Consider the following 19718-nt stretch of genomic DNA (forward strand, 5'->3'; position numbering starts at 1 on the left):
CACTTACCTATGTAATGTCAGACTCTGATTTTATTTTCTGCAAGTGAATATGTTCCTAATGAATCTTTCTCAGAAAGATTCCTTTTGGAAGTGCACCACAGTGAATGTGAACTGAATTGCAAGAAAGGGAAACTCTAGATCCTTGCTTGCTTAGATGAACTTTTGAGGTTTGGGAGACTAAACAAAATGGAATGGCAGACATTTTCAGCATGGTATTTTTAAAGTCAGTTTTTCTTATCAGACTCTCTTTCCCATATTACCTCATCCTCTTTGTCTTTGTGAGAATGTTCACTTGATCTTGTAATATTAAACAGCATTTAGCCAACCCTGGCAGGCCCTCCAAGCACGCTACTCTGTGTTGCCAGAACCTTAGAGCACACTCCTCAGGGTTCTGGTGGCACACGCCACCTTCAGGTGACTGATGGCTGGGTGCTCACGTCTGCGTTCCCTTCGCAACATCCCCTGTAATTTGCTCCATGGTTCTGGCAATTGCTGGACTGTGTCACCAGCTGTCATCACCCCTCCTTCCCATCCATTTTTGGCAGGATCTGGGAACTCAAGCATGCCGGTAGAAATAATAGTAGCTGTGGTAACAACTTCAGTGGCATGGTCCCCAGAGACGAGATCAAAATTTGGCACCTTTTTTTCTCAACATGGAGCTAAAAATGGCACTGAATTTGTTACTTAGTGGTATATAATTTTCTTTAATTACACATTTTTGGTTTCAAGTGTTCCACATGCTGGCTTTTAAGTGTCAAACCAACATATATGGGTTAAAAACAATGGCGTGCCCCCTTTTTATTTTATGAGGAGGAGGTGAAATAACTATAATACCATGGATTCTGTTCATCTCCAGCCTTGGAACATAAAAGAAACGCATGCGTAATTTCTCTCACTTTAATGGTCTTTGTGTGTGAAAAAAAATTCCTTCATAAAATTTTACTGATAGATCTTTATTAACGTATTGTCTCAAAATTATTTCAATTAATAAGCTTTTTTCTTAATTATTGGAAAAATCTACAGAAACATACTAAGAGTTCGTAGGATTAATTTTTTAATTATATAGGAAAGATTTAATTTTTAAGATCTTAAAATGGTTACGGTTCATGAATACCACAAGACAGCCTAAAAAGATGCAATCTAGAGTAGCCTATTTGGCTGTTAGTAACATAGGTTTTGACCATGATCAGTGACTTAATATCCATGTTAGTCACTCCTGAGTTGATATTACTATAATTTTTTTTTTCTCATTGACTTCGGTGATAGTATAAAAAGTATACTCATTAATTTTATAGATGACAAATGTCAGATGTTACAACTTATTTTAAAGGGATTCCTGGGGTACTTCAAACTTTACTAAAGACAAAACAAATGGTTTTTATCTTCATAATTGTTTTGTTTTCTAGGTTTCTTTTTTCTGTTCATGATGTCAGTGACTTCACTGCCCAGGCTAAACTGATATCATGAACAGAAAAGAGAAACCCAGAAAGCAAAACAATTATGAAGATAAAGACCATTTATTTTGTCTTTAGTAAAGTTTGAAGTACCAGAGGATTTATAGTAGGTCTAGTAGAAAAATGTAAAGTTTGAAGTATAGCCCAGTCAGGAAAGAATTCAGTGGTAAGAGATACATATTTCAAAGTCATCCATCCACATGGAATTGGAAGTTGATATTATAAAAGTGGTTAACATGAAAGGAAGATCAAGGAAGGACTTTGGTGAATGTCTATATTTTGGGGAATACATGGAGGAAGGCATTGTATAAGTCAGGAGTAGGCAGGTTATGAAGTGGTAAAAACAGCCCTAAAAACCTGAATGGCTGTATCAGTTTGTAATTGCAGCTGGGGCCAACTTAGCTGGGTGCCTCTGCCTCACAGTCTGTAAGGTTACAGTCAAACTACAGACTGGGGCTGCTGTTTCATCTGAAGGCTCAACTGGTGCTGCAGGACCTGCTTCCGAGCTCACACACGTGGTTTTTGGCAGACTTCAGTCTCTTACCACATGGGCCTCTTTATAAGGCTGCCTCATGATATGACAGCTGGTTTTCCCTATGGAAAGCAGTCCAAAAGAGAGAGAGAGAACAACCAAAAAAGAAGCTGAAGTCTTTCATAACCTAAGCTCAAAAGAGATGTTCTATTATTTCCGCCATATGCTTTCCATTGTAAGCAAGTCACTAAATCGAGCCTAAACTCAAGGGGAGTGAATTACACAAGGGTGTGACTACCAGAAGACAGGGCTTATCTGGGGCCATCTCGGAGGCTACCTACTACAGTGGCTTAACATGACGGTTTATTTTTGCCTAAGCTACATGTGCGGGGTGGTTCTTGTCAAGGGGGTTCTGCTCACTCAAGGACCTAGACTTAACAGAAAGAGTACTCATCACATTTGCATGATTACTGCATGGGAATGCAACACATTACATATTGGTTCTTAAATCTTCCTCACAGAGGTAAGACATACTACTTTTGCCCACATTTCTTTATCTGAAGCAAAGTTATAAGGCTTCAGAAGAGCAGGGAAGAGTAACTCCAATATATGTCCAGGAGAACTTGGTTACTTGTGAATAGCCTGTAAGACTTCCACAAAATGATTTAAGGAGAACAACTGGGAACCAGCAGAGAGCTGAGAAGAGAACCAGGAGAATTATGAAAGGAAAATAAAGTATTGATGATGGGTGGCTAATAATGCCCAGTACTCTTGAGATGTAAACAGGATGAATATTGGCATGAGGCTACTGGATGTGGCAATTTAAGAGATACCGGCTGGGGATGGCGACTCACTCCTGTAATCCCAGCACTTTGGGAGGCTGAGGCGGGTGGATTGCTTGAGGTCAGGAGTTCAAGACCAGCCTGACCAACATGGTGAAACCCCGTCTCTACTAAAAATATAAAAATTAGCTGGGTGTGGTGGCGGGTGCCTGTGATCCCAGCTACTCAGGAGGCTGAGGCACGAGAATAGCTTGAACCCAGGAGGTGGAGGCTGCAGTGAGCCAGGATTGCACCACTGCACTCCAGCCTGGGTGACAGAGCAAGACTTCATCTCAAACATACATACATACATACATAAAAATAAAAAAATTAAAAAAGAGATACCCATAACCATTGCGAGAAAGATTTTAGTACAGTAATGAGGAATGTCAGTTAAAGTGAGGAGAAAAGAAGTATGTGCTGAGGAAGTATATATTGTGGTCTCTTCTTCTGAGATACCTGGTAGTAAAGGGAAGGAGAGGAATTAAGCAATAATTTGAAAGAAATCAGAATTAAGAAACCCTTGAAAATCCTGATTCTGTAAGTAAGCATGACGTTTATACCCCAAACATTGCTTTTTCATCTCTTCTAAACCATTTGTAAACATGCTTAAGTTGAAGGAGCAAACACAGAGACCTTCAGTGTACAGTCAGATACAGTAAGATGCTGGTCACTTCATACCGTCTGGGTTAAGTTTCCCGCTCTGTGTCACAGTCCCATTTCTTCATCTTAACAACAATGATTTTCTGCAGGGTGACAAGTTATAATAGTTTTTGTTTTTAATTCTGGTAAGAAACATGTAACATAAAATGTATCGTCTTACACATTTTGAAGTGTATAGCTCAGTGGGATTGGCATTGTTGTGCAACAGATTTACAGAATGTCTTTATAGTATGAAACTGAAATTCTGTACCTATCACACAACAACTCTCCATTGCTCCATCCTCCCAAACCCTGGTCATCACCATTCTACTTTAAGATTCTATGACTTTGACTACTTCAGATAGTCCATGCAAGTGGAATTATACGGTATTTGTATTTTTATAACTGACTTACTTCATTTAACATAAAGTCCTCAAGGTTTGCATGTCGCATTCTATAGCATGTGACAAGATTTCCTTTTTAAGGCAGAATACTCTTCCATTGTGTGTATACACCACATTTTCTTCATCCATTCATCCATCGATGGGCATTTGGGTTACTTCCACCTCTTGACTATTGTGAATAGTGCTGGTATGAACATGAGTGTGTAAATATCTCTTCAAGACCTTAATTTCTGTTCTTTTGGGTATGTAGCCTGAAGCGGGATTGCTGGATCATATGGTATTTCTATATTTAATTTTTTTGTGGGATCACCATATTGTTTTCCATAGTGTTTGCAACAAAATGTTGCAATCCTAGCCAACAGCACACAAGAGTTTCCATTTCTTTACATTTGTGCCAAGACAAATCATAATGTTTTTAAACTAAAAATCAATTTGGGAGGGCCATGAGCTGACAGTCATCACCACAATACATGAATTGGTTTAATCATATTGCTTTCCTCCTTAAAGTTTGCACTTCCTGAGATTTGCACCAAGGAAAGTCTTTCCTCACTCTTTCCTTTTCCTCCCACCTGGTGGAGTCATGTGTCCTTCTTCTGTACTGTCTTCACTCTGCACCTGCATTTATTTGTTACCTCTTCAGGCTGGAGCACAGACCATCACAGTTGCCTCACCTGCAACATCATGGAAAGGAAAGCCTGCTAGCCTTATGGAGGAAACCACTTTTAGAGAAGATTTAGGGAGGGTAAAAAAATGTATGTTATTTTTATCTACGCTGGGTGTTAGATGGATTACTTTTAAGTGTTTTTTTTTTTTTTTTTTTGAGACAGAGTCTCATTTTGTCACCCAGGCTGGAATGCAGTGGCATGATCTTGGCTCACTGCAACCTCCGCCTCTCAGGTTCAAGCGATTCTCCTGCCCCAGCGAATAACTGGGATTACAGGCACCTGCCACTATACTTGGCTAATTTTTGTAGTTTTAGTAGAGACTGGGTTTTGCCATGTTGGTCAGGCTGGTCTCAAACTCCTGACCTCAGGTGATCCACCCACCTCAGCCTCACAAAGTGCTAGGTAGGATTACAGAGGTGAGCCACTGCGCCCTGCCTAAGTAATTTTTATTTAAGTATAATATGCATTTAGAAAAGTATATGGATCACAATAAGTGAACACACCATTGGAACCACCTCCCAGACAGAATCTGAGCAGCACTCCAGAAACCTCTAGGGACTATGCCAGCCACTACCTGTTCCTTCCTTCCTAGAGGTCATCACCATGGTGACTTTCATTCTTCTCAGTCGATTTTACCTGCCTTTGAACTTTATATACATGAACTTACACAGTATTCACTGTTTTTGTGTGACTGGTTTCTTTTGCCCAACATTAGGCTTGTGAGATTCATCTATATTGTTGTGTCTGCCAGCAGTTCATTCCCTCACGCTGCTGTGTAGAATTCCATTGTATATCTGGACTATAATTTGTTTTTCCATTCTACTGCTGCCAGATGTCCAGTTTGGAGTTGTTTCCAGTTTGGGGCTATTACAAATAATGCTTCTGTGAACATTCTTGCTCATGCCTTTTGTTACTATGTGAATACATATTTCTATGGGATATACAGACAGACTTTTGTAGATGCTCTGGGGACTTAACCACCATTTCTGAGATTTTTAATATGAGAAAATACATCCCAATTCCAACCAACTTAAAAATTATCTTGCAAAATACTCCCATTTATAGTTGGTAAGAATCTTGTATTTACCAGTTTTAACATTTGGACAACTTCTGATTATATTTACCTCATAGGGCAAATATAATCATTCTTTCTACAAAAAAAGAAGATAATGGACTTCAAGGTTTTTTAAATTGTGAAAAACACACTGATAAATATATATCTCAGGCAGTATTGCTGTCGTCTACAAATTTCATTCTGCCTTGGATAACATTTTGGATATGAATCCAGGCCCTTTCACTATTATATTCACCTAGAAATACATGGAAATGACATAAAACTAAGAAACATTATACTAGAAATAAAAATTTTTCATGATTAAATCTACACGAATATTATTTCTATAACCTTAAAATTAGCTATAATGCTTCCTTTTGTACTTTTATAACTTTAAAATTGTTGTTTCTTAAGAATCTTGGAGTTAACATAGCCTGTTCTTAATTTCATTACTGTCATCATCATATTACTGTAAAACTTTAGTTTCAGACACTATAGTGGGAAAGTACTGTGTAGAACGGTGCTCAGGACACACAGATGCTACCTGGTGATATCCTCGGCCCCAGCCCCCCAGTACTGCCCCAGCCTGCAGTGTCCTGGATACAGTAGAGAAGTGTTATCGTAGCCTGTGGCCCACACACAAGCTGCATTTCACTTCCTTCTCTATGGATTTTCACATCCCACTGCCCTCTGGTAGAATACAGAGGTGTGTAGTGATACGTCTTTTGTCATCAGAAGATCGGGGTTTGAGGTTAACGTCCATTGCAAACTGCATGCAAACTCTCAAAAAACCTTAAACTCTCAACTAATCTCCACTTGCTTGGATTTAAAACGAAAAAAATAAGTCATAATAACCATTCAACAGAATCTTTGTGAAGATTAGAGATAATGCCAATGAAGTACTAGTACAGTTGCTGACACACAGCGTTTGTTCAATGAATGGTTTAAAATGTCTATTGCAGCATGATGTTCTACCACCAGCACAAAGAGCATGTTTGTGGCCGGGAATGCCTGTATCACTCCTGGCTTGTACCTCTTCACCTGAGACCCAGGGCAGTAAGGGACTCAGGAGAGCACAGCGCCCCCAGCTGCTTCTTGCCGCTGTCTGCGCACCCTTCACTGGGACATGCCCTACAACGGACAAGGATCCGTTGTGCCATCCATGAATAGTGGCAGCAAATGCTTTTCCATGAGTTCAGTTCTGCTTTCCAACTCAGGCATTGAAGAAGTGGACTTATCCTTCTTTATTTTCAGATGTATTTTATTTGGCTAATTTTCCCTTTTTTTCTGCCAGATACCCCATTTAGTTTTATTACACCACTGCTCAGTAATTTCTGTAGCATTCTTGACTTTTATGAGTTTGCTGCCTGCCTCTCTCCTTTCTCTCCTTTTTCTTGTCTCTCTCTGTCTCCTCTCTCTAGCTTTCGAGAGTGAACCCCACTAACACCCTGCATTTGTATGAATAAAAAAATAAGAATATCTTAAATTATACATAATGAGAGTCAAGGGAATCACTAAATATGAAACACCAACAGTTTCAAAGTAGATAATATCCTAAGACCAAACAACTTGTTGGTTTCTGTTTGCAGTGCAGTATTAAACCAGAGATAATATTTTTGGATATGAGTCTCATTGTATAGCATCTTAAGTAGAACCAGCATCCCACTGTATTGAGATTTTCTATTTTATATATATATATATATATATATATATAAAAGCTGTTGCCTATCTGGCAAAAAATAAAATAGCTCTCCCAGCATAAACGTCACATTACTTTTTAACATGTGACATCTGCGCATGATCCCGTGGATTATGTCTCCTCTTCAAAATCCGTTAAAACTGATAATATGAGCAAATCTATCAGGCAAGAAGACTTTTTATGTTAAAAGATCACAATGATGACAAATTATTTTGTGTGGAAACTTTGACCTCTTGGAATATTTATTGCTGCTGTGCCAGAGTGTGTCTGTCAGACATTTTACTCTATGCAAAACTAGCTCCCATTATTTTGTTCAAAACTTGTGAAGCATCTGAAACCCTGGAAAATGTATGACGTGATAAGTGTTTAGCAAGTCAAACACTATGCAATTTAATGCAAAATGACACATGAATTTATACCTTTTTACAAGATGACAACTTCTAAATTCAAGAATCCTACAACCTGTTATCTTTTTTTTTTTTTTTTTTTTGAGACAGAGTCTCGCTCTGTCGCCCAGTGGTGCAATCTCAGTTCACTGCAAGCTCCGCCTCCCAGGTTCACGCCATTCTCCTGCCTCAGCCTCCCGAGTAGCTGGGACTACAGGCATGCGCTACCGCGCCCGGCTAATTTTTTGTATTTTTAGTAGAGACGGGGTTTCACCGTGTTAGCCAGGATGGTCTCGATCTCCTGACCTTGTGATCCGCCCACCTCGGCCTCCCAAAGTGCTGGGATTACAGGCGTGAGCCACCGCGCCCAGCCTATAACCTGTATCTTAATCCATGAAATTCAGAGTTTAGGCCGGGCGCGGTGGCTCACACCTGGAATCCTAGCACTTTGGGAGGCCGAGGCGGGCGGATTGCCTGAGTTCAGGAGTTCGAGAACAGCCTGGGCAAAACGGTGAAACCCCGTCTCTAATAAAAAAAAAATACAAAAAATTAACTGGGCGTGGCGGTGTGCACCTGTAGTCCCAGCTACTTGAGAGGCTGAGGCAGGAGAGTTGCTTGAACCTGGGAGGCGGAGGTTGCAGTGAGCCGAGATTGTTTCACTGCACTCCAACCTGGGTGACAGAACGAGACTCCGTCTCAGAAAAAAAGAAAAAAAGGAAAATCAGAGTTTAAGAGGAATTGCTGGCCAAGGATAAGTTTAGCAGGGAGTGTGAGTATATACATTTATTTAAAATAGACAGGGTAGATGTAGCTATCTACCTATTTTTGGTATCTTTCTTAATATAGCATGCTTTTATATTAGGTATTATTAACAAAAGAATGTGGACCGTTAATAGAATATCCTAAAACTACCAAATTTTTAAAGTTTAGTTAATTACGTATAGTAGTAGTAGACTTTCAGTCAACTGCTCTTCAGACAGCATTATAGTAAAGCAGTCATTCATCCGTTATTAACATGTTCTCCTCTCTTAGCCATTTATGCATTTGTTTTCTATGTATTAACTTTTTCTCTAAATTACTATATTTTATCCACACAGTGTTTTCTTAGATTTTTAAAATCTCAGAAAATAGAATATTCCTAATTTTAATTCATTTATTTGACAGATACTTATTGAGACCTACTAGGTATCAGGCATTGTATCTAGTATATATCTTTGTATATAACTAACATATACAAAGTTATATGTCTTATAAATGAGATATGAAAGTCAACTAAAATAGTCTTAAGAAAAACACTTCACCCAGTCAGGGTGTGAGGGATGCACAGGTATTTTCCTGTCAGGGAGAAGCATTGCAGACAGAAGGGACTGTTTATTGAAGGGTGCCATGATCTAGTCAGGTGACTGCAAATAGTTCAGTAACCTGGTGTCCAGACTAAATAAAATACCTCAGCAGTAAGAACTGTCTAGCTTTGTGCCAGCTCTCCTTCATATGCCCAGTCTAGACTCTCCTGGCCTACACCTTCTCACCTGAGCTTAAATTAAATAAGGTGGTTGTAACAAACCTCCTTTTAAAAATAAACCTAATCTCTAACAATATCACATAATTTATCCAAGGCTAAACTCTAGACTGAAGACTGAACCAAAATCTAACTGCATCCAAAGCCCCTGCTCCGTGTACTGTGGCAGGTTAGTGCCGTTCCTTTATGTATTGGATCTGAAGGGCTTTTTGACAGTGGTAGTCATCACACTGCCTTCTTATTCTTCCTCCATCGCTCTGGTAAATTCCAGTGTATACAGTAAGCAAAATAATGTCTAAAAATATCAAAAAAGTTCTCTTTCATGATATGGTAATATGACCATCACTGGGTTTCCCTAAAGATATGTAACCTTCCTTAGGGGTTAGTTCCTAAACCGTACTCTGTGCAGCACAAATGAATGTTTAGTATATCAGGTGAATATGACAGTGACATTTTTCTAAATAGTGTTGATAAATTAAGAAAAATAATACACAGTGTATTCACATGTCAGTGTCTGGAATTTAAAGCTTTTATAGTTGTATAGTCTTCTAGTTACTTTTTAAATTTTTTTAAATAAAGCAAATTAGTAAACACAATCATAAATTTTAATAAATTTGTTAAATATAAATTTATGAAATTATTTTACCCACATCAGAAACTCACATGAAATTACCTGACACATATACATGCTTTTTAATCTGTACCATTATTAAATTGTATGTCATCAATTCAAAAATTACTCATCCCAAATTTAGAATATTCAAATTTGATTATATTTTGTACAGCTGAATTTCGTGTACCAACAAATTCATCTGAGAGACCGGTTTTTGGTTTTACCTTAACGCAAAGGTGGGGAGGATCATGTCTCTTAAGAATCTACAGGTGTTGCAGTGAAGTAACATAAATTTGCAAGTGACCTGTGGTCTAGTAAGTTTGACAAATGCTGTTATAGGGTGTTCTACCAGTTACTTAAAAGATGGTGAAAAATAGAACTCAGACCAATTAGAGCAAATAATGATTGATTCCTAAGAGTTTCCTGGTACCAATGAAGTGAATAGTATTAAATCATTATTGAAGTGCCACCATATTTCACTGCCTTGCTATGTAAATTATATTTGTTTGAGGAACTCTTTGTTTTATAATTTTCATTGCGCAGTTATCCTTGGTATTTCAGAAAATGGAAATTTTAACTTTACATATGACTCTTGTTTTAAACATGCTCAGCAATTGCTGTTGTAGCTGAAGGCAGCAGACCTTTAAACAACTTGTGTTCTTTACCCCCAGCAATGCATCTCTTTGGCCTCAACTGGCAGCTACAGCAGACCGAAAATGACACATTTGAGAATGGAAAAGTGAATTCTGATACCATGCCAACAAACACTGTGTCATTACCTTCTGGAGACAATGGTAAGCAAAAGAATTATGTATCCTGTGTTTTTCTTTTAACATCCTTTTTCCATAAATTTATTTTTACCCATGCTTACATCTAGTTTAGATGGAACAGGGAAAAGTTTTCGAAATTACAGATATCATCTTTTTATGAGTTTTTTTAATTAATTTACTTGAAAGGTTGAAAATTCACATTTTTATTACAGGAATAATATGATTTGCTGCCTTCTGATTTGATGGCTAGGCTTTTCTGCCTTTCCCTTCTGCAAATGTGTATTGAGTTTTATTTTTAGTCTGCAAATAGATTATAATTCAGTGTATCATCTCTTGTATTACCTGGGGTATATTAGGTTTTCTTCATTCAACTTGTGTGTGGAGTTGGAACACTATATTAATTGTATTATAAAAGCATTTAAATGCAAAACACATTAAAGGATTATAGTTTATTGACCTTTTCTCTGGTTGCCTTTTCTCTAAACCTTAAAGAATTTGCACTTTGAGCTAGCAAAGATTTTGAAATCAATTGGCTCTGAATTAAAAATGGAATTTAAGTAGTTAGAAAATTCCATTTTTTCAATATAAACACTTAGAAAAGTGTATATATACGTATGTACACTTACGTTGCAAATAGTTTTATATTATTTCTGTGTGTATGTGTGTGTACATGTCTTGGCCTTGGTATCCTCTGACTTTTTGCAAAATATCATAGTACTTTATATCTCAGAGCAACCTGATGAAGACGCCTTTTTCTGTCATCTGGTTAATAAATTATTTCCCTTTAGGCATTCCCCTAACTCTTCTTCCTCTTTGTTTCTTATCTAGTATATTGGTGTTCAGCTTTGGCATTAATATGTCTATCCTCCTGTGGCTGGTTTCTTTGCAAGACTAGAAAGAAATTATTTTACATTTAATGAACTTATATGCTGCTGTGTTACATGTACCCATTTACTGTGATGAATACTTTATACACATTTTTATTCTTTTTTTCCTAATAATAATACTTTATGACACTTCTCTTTCTCCTTAGAGAGGTTGAGGAATTTTACAACATTCGATTTTTATAATAATAGTGAATCCCCCGCCATATGGAACCTTTTTATATAAAGTTCTGCATGTTCCAGAAGAACTGTAAGCTGGTGACTGACATGTCACCCACCTAAAGTAGACAGTGGCAGTCACTGTAGAGGGGGTTAAAGAGGGTTGAAACTATAGATGGGAAATTTTAATTACATAAATTTCAATTACCTTATTTTTTTATACATTAATAACATATATATGAACAAAACGAGTAACTACACAGAAATTAAGAATATTTGTTTTGGTTTGTATTGACTGAAATTTAGACTGTCTCTTAAAATGCATGGTTCCTGTAAAAATGATCAGATGGTACTTATTAACCATACATGTAGGGAACTTTTTTACAGACTGAAGAAATTGTAATTATGCCAAAGAGACAAATGCTTATTATGGAGATTTTATTTATTTTACAACATCTTAACCTTTTATTATGATTAAAATGAAAATAGAGTTTGGCTAATTAGTTTCACAGTCCTGAAAAGCATGATTCTGAGAAAGCTGTGGATTTAGAGACTCCCACAGCCTGGGTGCTGGCTCCTGGCATTTTGCCAGGGAATACCTCTGCTCACATCACTCCTCAGCTCACAGAAGCCTATATTCAAATCCTCGCTCTTTCGCCTGTTTACTTTGTAACTTTGGGCGGCGTGCTTAGTTATTCAGATTTACAGGAAAATTTTAGGGCAGCTCTGAAATGGGCTGCCTAGGATCTTATCAGTCCCAGAGGTTTGGAAGAACAAAGAACATCACATGAATATGGCCGTATTAATAGAAATCTCTGTAAAGCTGGAGTCCTCGAAAACAGTGGCTTTTAAGCTATTGACCATGACAATGCAATAAGAAATACATGTTACATCAAAGCCAACATATACACACACATAGACATATGTATCTGAAATATGCTTCCCAAAATAATATTTATCCTTGCCTTGTAAAATGCATCCTGGGATTTTCCATTTTATTTTATTGTATTTCTCATTTTTAACAAATGCCACTTGCAACCCACTAAAATAATTTCATACTTTACGAAATATTGTGGTGTGTAATCTCAGAAATACTGCTTTGGTAGCCTCCTTCTCTAAGGGGGACTGAAGTTCCCCCAAGTAATTATAGAATTCAGTTGTATACAGTTCTGTGCACCTTTGGAGCACCTGTATATACATGTAAGCGAAGTACTTTCTTCCTAGATGTGTAAAAGTCTCCTATATAGGGAGTGGTTAACGGAAGCCCCAGAATCAGTTAAGTGCACTAGAGAACTGCCAACTGGACTAAGGGATTTGTAGGAATTTCCCTGCGTGGAAAAGCTGTTTCTCTCTGGGCTCCTATCTTGTCCAAAGAGTGACCTAACTGTTAGTTACTTGCCTTCTTTATTAGTGTTTGAATAGCCCCCAAAACCCTAAATTGTAAGGAATTCTTGTTTCTGCTTTTCCAAATACAAGTTCTTAATATCTCCTAAATATAGTACTTAAGACCTGGGGCACGGGGAGTGGACGGGAACTCTATTTACAAGGAGGGAGGTACCTGCAAACCGCTGCTTTTAGGCTTTCATGATGAACTCAGTGTCCGTGCACCACCACCCACCACCCACTACTTAAATTTTATATACTATCCAAGAAGCAGATCACATCATCTCTTTAGAAATTCTAGGAGATTACAACCCTTGAGAAAGCTTTAGAATTCTGAACAAAGCTCACTAGGAGAATGAACTGTGAAAAGCATAGTGAGAAAATTATTTCACAGCTTCTAAATGTAATACTTTTATTTATGCAGTCCTATTTTACTCTTATTTTGTAAATATAATTCTAAGGAACAATCATTGTGCTAAGGGTGCAGTCAACTCCCTGCTTGCATTTAAGTTAACAATGAGCCAAAGCTTCTAAATGGTATTTAGTATCTAAAAGAAGGATTTCTATTATATGCCATCATCCTTTACTGATTATTCCTGAGACCTTCTTTGCCTACAGATTTTAGAGATGAGTTATCAGAAATGTAGGGTCTTAGACAAAACTGATGGAAATGAACAAAGTGAATAAAGAGGTAAGAATGAAGTTTGTAGCTCAAACACTGGTCTCTTTCCAGAAACTAAAATTATTCCCCTGGCCCAAGGAATTCATGTAGCCTAATGTACTGGAAAGAATCGCACAGCTCTATACTCAAATCCTGGCTCCTTCATTTATTTACTTTGTAACCTTCAGCAAGTTACTTCACTGACCTCTTTGAGCTTCAATTTCTTCACATGTAAAGAGGGAATAATAGTACCTGTCTCCTGACTTTCCAACTTCAACAGTCGACAGCCCTACCTATCCCTCGCAAACTTCTCACCATACTTCTCAACAACTATTTCAGATCTTCCTGCTATACTCAAACCCCTGTCTCAGCAGATGACCTTGCATTCTATTAAAAAAAAAAATCGAAACTTGCAAGGGGAGCTCTCATTTTCTGTAAACACATCTTTATTCATCCACATATGTGGATCTGTGCTTCCACCTTTTCTCCCCATATTCCAGGCTCATCTTTGCATGGGTCCTCTCGATCCCATTCTCTCTCTTCAGAACGTCCTCATTCTACTGATACCATCCAGTCAACATTTGAACATTCCAGTCTCTCACGTCTTGGAAAACAATAATCTCTTGACTTTGCCTCCTACTGCCTCTCTCTTCTACCAGCCTTCTTTTTATTTATTTATTTTGTTTGTTTGTTTGTTTGTTTTGAGACAGGGTCTCACTCTGTCACCCAGGCTGGAATGCAGTGGTAAGTCACATCTTGGCTCACTGCAGCCTTGACCTCCTGGGCTCAAGTGATCCTCCCACCTCAGCCTTCCGAGTAGCTGGGACTACAGGCACATGTCACCATGCCTGGCTAAATTTTGTATATTTTGTAAACAGTGTTCCACCATATTGCCCAGGCTGCCTTGAACTCCTGAGCTCAAGCAATCCTCCTGCCTCAGCCTCCCAAAGTGCTAGGATTATTGGCGTGAGCCACCTCGCCCGGTGCTTCCAGCCTTCTTGAACATAGTGTGCTTAGTCAGTTTGATCACTTCTCTGCCTTCTGTTTCCCCCCTTGCAGTTGGGCTTTCACAGTACCCCTTGCTCATGACTGTCCTCCTCCACCTTCACCAAACACTCATACTTCACTGAAACTGATGTCTCCAGAGTTACCCATTGCTTTGTCAATAGCACCAGTGAAATCTCTTTATTCTTTATCATGTTTGAGTTTTTGGAACCATTTAATACTTAACCTATCCCTCCTGTTGAAATATTCTTTCCTTAGCTTCTGTGATGCCACATTCACTTTGACTTTCTCCCTGACCGTTTTGGCAATGATGTCTCTGTTTAGTTGACTCACCTCCCCTCTACACTGCTGTTTCTCAGGACTCTGCTCTTCACAAAATAATCACTCTGGATTCTGTCACCCACTTTCACGGCTCCAGTTACATTCTCTGTGTTCCTAACTCTCAAATCAGTTAGTCCAGCCTAGGTGTCTCCTCAGCTCCAGATCTCAACTACATAAAATCTATCCAATTGTCTTTGGAACATTTCCACTTGGGTGTTTTCCATGCATCTTAAACTCCGCGTGTCTAAAACAGAACGCATCAACTACTTTGGTTATCTATTACTACATAACAAACCATAACAAAACTCAGTGGCTTAGAAAGCAATTTGTTATCATCTCTCGTGGTTCAGTGAATTGGCCAGGTAGTTCTTGCATTCTCACTTAGGACACTGCGATTGCTTTCTGATGTTAACCAAGGTTAACCGAAGGCTCCACTGAGCTGGAAGTCCAGGGTAGCTCACTCACATAGCTGGCAGTTAATGCCATCTGTTGACCTGAGCTCAACCATACTCACCATCCGGGGCACCTAAGCATGGCCTTCCATGTGGCTTGGGCCTCTTAGAACATAGCAGCTGGTTCTGAAGAGGAATATCCCAAGAGGGAGCATGCCAAGAGACCATGACAGCAACTACCAGCTTTGTATAACCTAGCAGTGGCCATTCTAGGCTATCACTGCCATCACATTCTGTTGGTCAGGAAGTCAGCAAGGTCAGCCAAGATTCCTGGGGAGGGGAATTAAACTCCTCCTCTTGACTAGGGACCTGTTATGCCATTGCACAAGGGCACGTGGGATGGAAGATACTGTTGTGGCCCTCTTTGGAAAATACAATCGCCAAGCCATCTTTCTTTCCAAATTTGCCCCTCTTTCAGGGATTTCTGTACGGTACCTTCCCACATCCCCCCGCCTCCACAGTTTTGCTTTCTGTGGTTTTAGTTACCTGTAGTCCACTGTGGTCTGAAACTATTAAGATACTTTGAGAGAGAGAGAGACAGACCACATTCACTGAACTTTCATTGCAGTATATTGTTATAATCGTTCTATTATTATCTTTTTCTTGCCTAATGTATAAGCTATCATAGGCATGGATGTATAGGAAAAAATATAGTATATATAGGGTTTGATATTATCCACAGTTCCAGGCATCCACTGGGGATCTTGGAACACAGACCCTACAGATAAGAAGGGATTCCTATATTAGGAAATGGCACTGTCGTTCACTTCATCACTGGTCCAGGAGGCCCAGTGACTGCTTCTACTCTCTCATCTCCCGTATTTAGTCAGTCTCTAAATTCCTTCAACTCTGACCCCATGGTATCTTTTGAATCCTGTTTTCTCTCAACTGGATATAGTAGCCTTCTATCTGCGCTGTATGTCTCCAGTCTTGCTCATCCACTCTTCACACACAAATTTGAGATATCAGTTCCTTGCCTAAGACCCTTCAGTGACCTAGATTCTAGTCAGAAGCCTTTAAATGACTTACAAGGCTCTCCACAGTCTGGCTGTGCATCACACCATACTGTAATATAAAAACAATATCACACAGAGATACAGAGGATAGAGTTATGAGCCTCACCACCTGATTTCGTGTCCTAGTTCTGATCATTAATGCCTGTGCTACTTGGGACAGGTTATATAGCTTCTTTGTGCCTAAGTGGTCTCATCAGTTAAAAGGGACTAATTTACTTCATAGAATGGTCTTTGGTCTTGAGTATTCAATGCAAATATACAAAGGTGTAAACATACAGTGGTGTGTGGTACATAGTAAATGCTTGAAAAATGTTTATGGTTATCACTATTACTATTTAATGCATCTCATCTTTACTAGACTATAAGGCAAGGATCCTGTCTGTTCTTTCACTGCTGTATACCAAGCTCTTGGCACAGTTCTGGCATGTAATAGGTGCTCACGAAGTATTAGTTGAATGAATGAGTGAAAATAATACAACTAAATGGTATGATATAAAGTATACGAAGGGCCATGCATCAAGTATATGCAAAGCACTAGTATAGAATAGTGGCTAAGAACTGAAGCTCTGCCACTCACTGGGTGCCTTTAAGCAAGTTACCACTCTCACTTCCTGTTTCTTTATAGGGTAATGTAAAGGTTTACAATGAGGTTTGAATCAGATAATGCATGCAGGGTGCCAAGCAATGATTGGAACATGACAGCTATTCAATGCATATCAGTGATTGTTTGCTCTTCATTCTGCAATTCAAGATGATGCACTTGTAATTCACAGCAAAATTTTAAGAAGACACTTCTCCAAATCAGCATCAGTAGTATCCTCTAAAGCAATAACGGAAATCCCCATCATTCGTTATTTATATTTTTAGTTATTTGAATTTTATGAAAGAAATATTATCATCTTTTTTTGAATGCATAGGATTTATTCATTTTACATTTATGTAATGAGCACTTATGATGTGCCATGCACTGAGCAAGATTCTGGGAATAAAGCAGTAAAAGCAAGATGATCCCAGCTGTTGTTTCCAGAGCATGTGAATTCTAGGCTAGACGGGAATCGAGCGAGTTATTACAATGAATTAGAAAATCTCCCTTAAGTGGAGTGTACCCTGACAGAACATTTCAACACCAGCTTGATTTCTAAAGGGGCAGTAAGATAAATGCCCAATTTTAGCATAGGATAATTTAGGAAAATAAAGACTGAAATAAAAGACTATACATTTCAGTCAGTGTAACTATGGCAAGTAACTTCTCCAATCAGAAGAACTCTTTTTGTATGGATACAAGTTGAAAAACTACAAATATGCGTGTATGTGTATATATGCATATGATTTATGCTGCTTAAACAAAACAATTCCAATTGCTTTTAAATTTCAAAAAAATTATTTTTATTATTTTTGAGATGGAGTCTTACTCTGTCGCCCAGGATGGAGTGCAGTGGCGCGATCTCAGCTCACTGTAAGCTCCGCCTCCTGGGTTCATGCCATTCTCCTGCCTCAGCCTCCCGAGTAGCTGGAACTAAATTTTATATTTTTGATCATCGTGTATCAACTTTCTCAAGTACTAGACAACTCTAGAGAGTTTGATTTGATAGCAGGTTGAAGATTACCTGTGAATTAGAGAAATGGAGCTGACAGGGCTGCGAGAGCACTGAGTTTTGTTCAATATTGTTCATAGTACTTGTGTTATTACAATGTGTAATAGCTCCTTAATTAGGTGCTATATTGATTTTGTCCATTAAGCTATGTTTGCAAAGTAGTTATGTCTTACTTCACTTAGCTTGTGATATAACACTCTGTATCCACAATGCTAAATTATGGCATGTGGTTGTTTATAAAAAGGTATGTTCTCTCAGAGCTCTCAAAGTCAGGGTATGAATCCAAGGTTAGGTCATAGAATTGGAGGGTGGGCTATTGATTGTCTGTAAATGCCTAACCTTGCTTCCTGACGTCTTAATTATTAGTGCCTCTGTGAGATTTAAGATGATATTATCATTTACCTTCTGCAACAGTTGCAGTTAGACTTTGACAGTGAATTTCTTTTCTGCCTTTCCGTTTCAGTCATTATAGGCTGTTTACTCACATCATAGGCAAATTCGTGATATATATGGCAGAAAACTTAGCATTTGATAATTTTCACTGATTTTTCCGATAGCACAAAATAATTTTCAAACAGATACCAAACCTCCTAATTACCAATATGACTTTAAATCTTCTGTTTTGTCCTTACAGCATCTATGGTTGGTAAACTATTATTTAGAAAATGTTTTTCAGTTCAAAGTACTTTTTAAAAGGCATTATCTGAAAAACTGTCACTCCACTGATGTGTTTTCATATGAACTGGGTATCACATAAGAAGGAGAGGAATAACAATAGCTTTGCGTATGTGGTCTCGCTGTGTTTTCACACTCTGACAACTGTATTTGAAGACATTAAGACTGTTGTGACACATACTTACTGATGAAAGAAAAAAATCACAGTTAGTAGGTGAAAAGACTGCTAGTGGCTCCCACATTCAGGCACAACAGGACACGTTGAAAAAAACCTTCAAGATGATACCCTATTGTGTTTGAAGACGTGGTACATTTCACACTTACTGTGAAGGCTTTAATTGGTTTGATTCCTAACCCACAAGCTTTGAGTTTAGAATAACTACAGGGCACTCTGTTGCCCTGTCTCTATTTTTTCCTCCAGTTTTCCTCCTTTTTCTTTTAGTAAAACCTACAGACAACCTTAGTGTTTCCTATGATCATTCCCAGGTTCAGGCTCTAGGGCTTTACGGATGTAGTGATCTCAGTAAGGGAGGATGGAGAGCCCTAGAACTGGCCTTTTTTTATTTCTTCTGAAGCCAAAGTTTTCTGGAATTCAGGACATGATGAAAGACTTCTGTGTCCAGGCTTTTATCTAAGAGGACTGATGAGCTTCAGAGGAAAAGGTTGTGCAAGTATTTACAAGTTTATCAAACTGTGTCAATGGCCCACTGACTTGCAGGTGTGCTTACCATCAATACAGAGCATTTGAAAATGCTAACAGGAATGAACACACTTGACTTGCCCAAATGAGAGAAGGGCTGTGACTTGAAAAGCAGCAGTGCAGAATTTAAAGACAAAGCCCCTTCACAAAACCCTAGTCCCTGATATTCAAACTAGAGGCTTAAACAGGAAGGCTGTACTAATCTAAGCTGCCGTTTCAGTGGATTTTGCAGAGAAAAATCAGTGATGTCTTTATATCTCTATATCACTGATTAGAATGAGAGGTCAGATCTGCAACTACCTTTTAGAAAAGACACATTCTAAGACTGTAATTCAAAATAAATTTGTTCAAACTAGTGTAATAACTTG

The 19718-nt window shown here is 38.4% G+C and overlaps 1 protein-coding gene across 10 annotated transcripts in view; it reads left to right on the forward strand.

The window, feature by feature from the left end:
• TENM3 (teneurin transmembrane protein 3) overlaps positions 1–19718 on the forward strand; it is a 2305387-nt gene that overhangs the window by 2150660 nt on the left and 135009 nt on the right. For all 10 annotated transcript variants that reach the window (XM_055276480.2, XM_063638465.1, XM_063638466.1 and 7 more), the window contains one exon: positions 10401–10523. In XM_055276480.2, the coding sequence (XP_055132455.1) occupies positions 10401–10523 (123 nt within the window). The remainder of the gene's footprint in view (positions 1–10400; positions 10524–19718) is intronic.

Source organism: Symphalangus syndactylus, chromosome 4 (genome assembly GCF_028878055.3).
Source record: "Symphalangus syndactylus isolate Jambi chromosome 4, NHGRI_mSymSyn1-v2.1_pri, whole genome shotgun sequence".
In the NCBI taxonomy this organism is placed as follows: Eukaryota; Metazoa; Chordata; class Mammalia; order Primates; family Hylobatidae; genus Symphalangus; species Symphalangus syndactylus.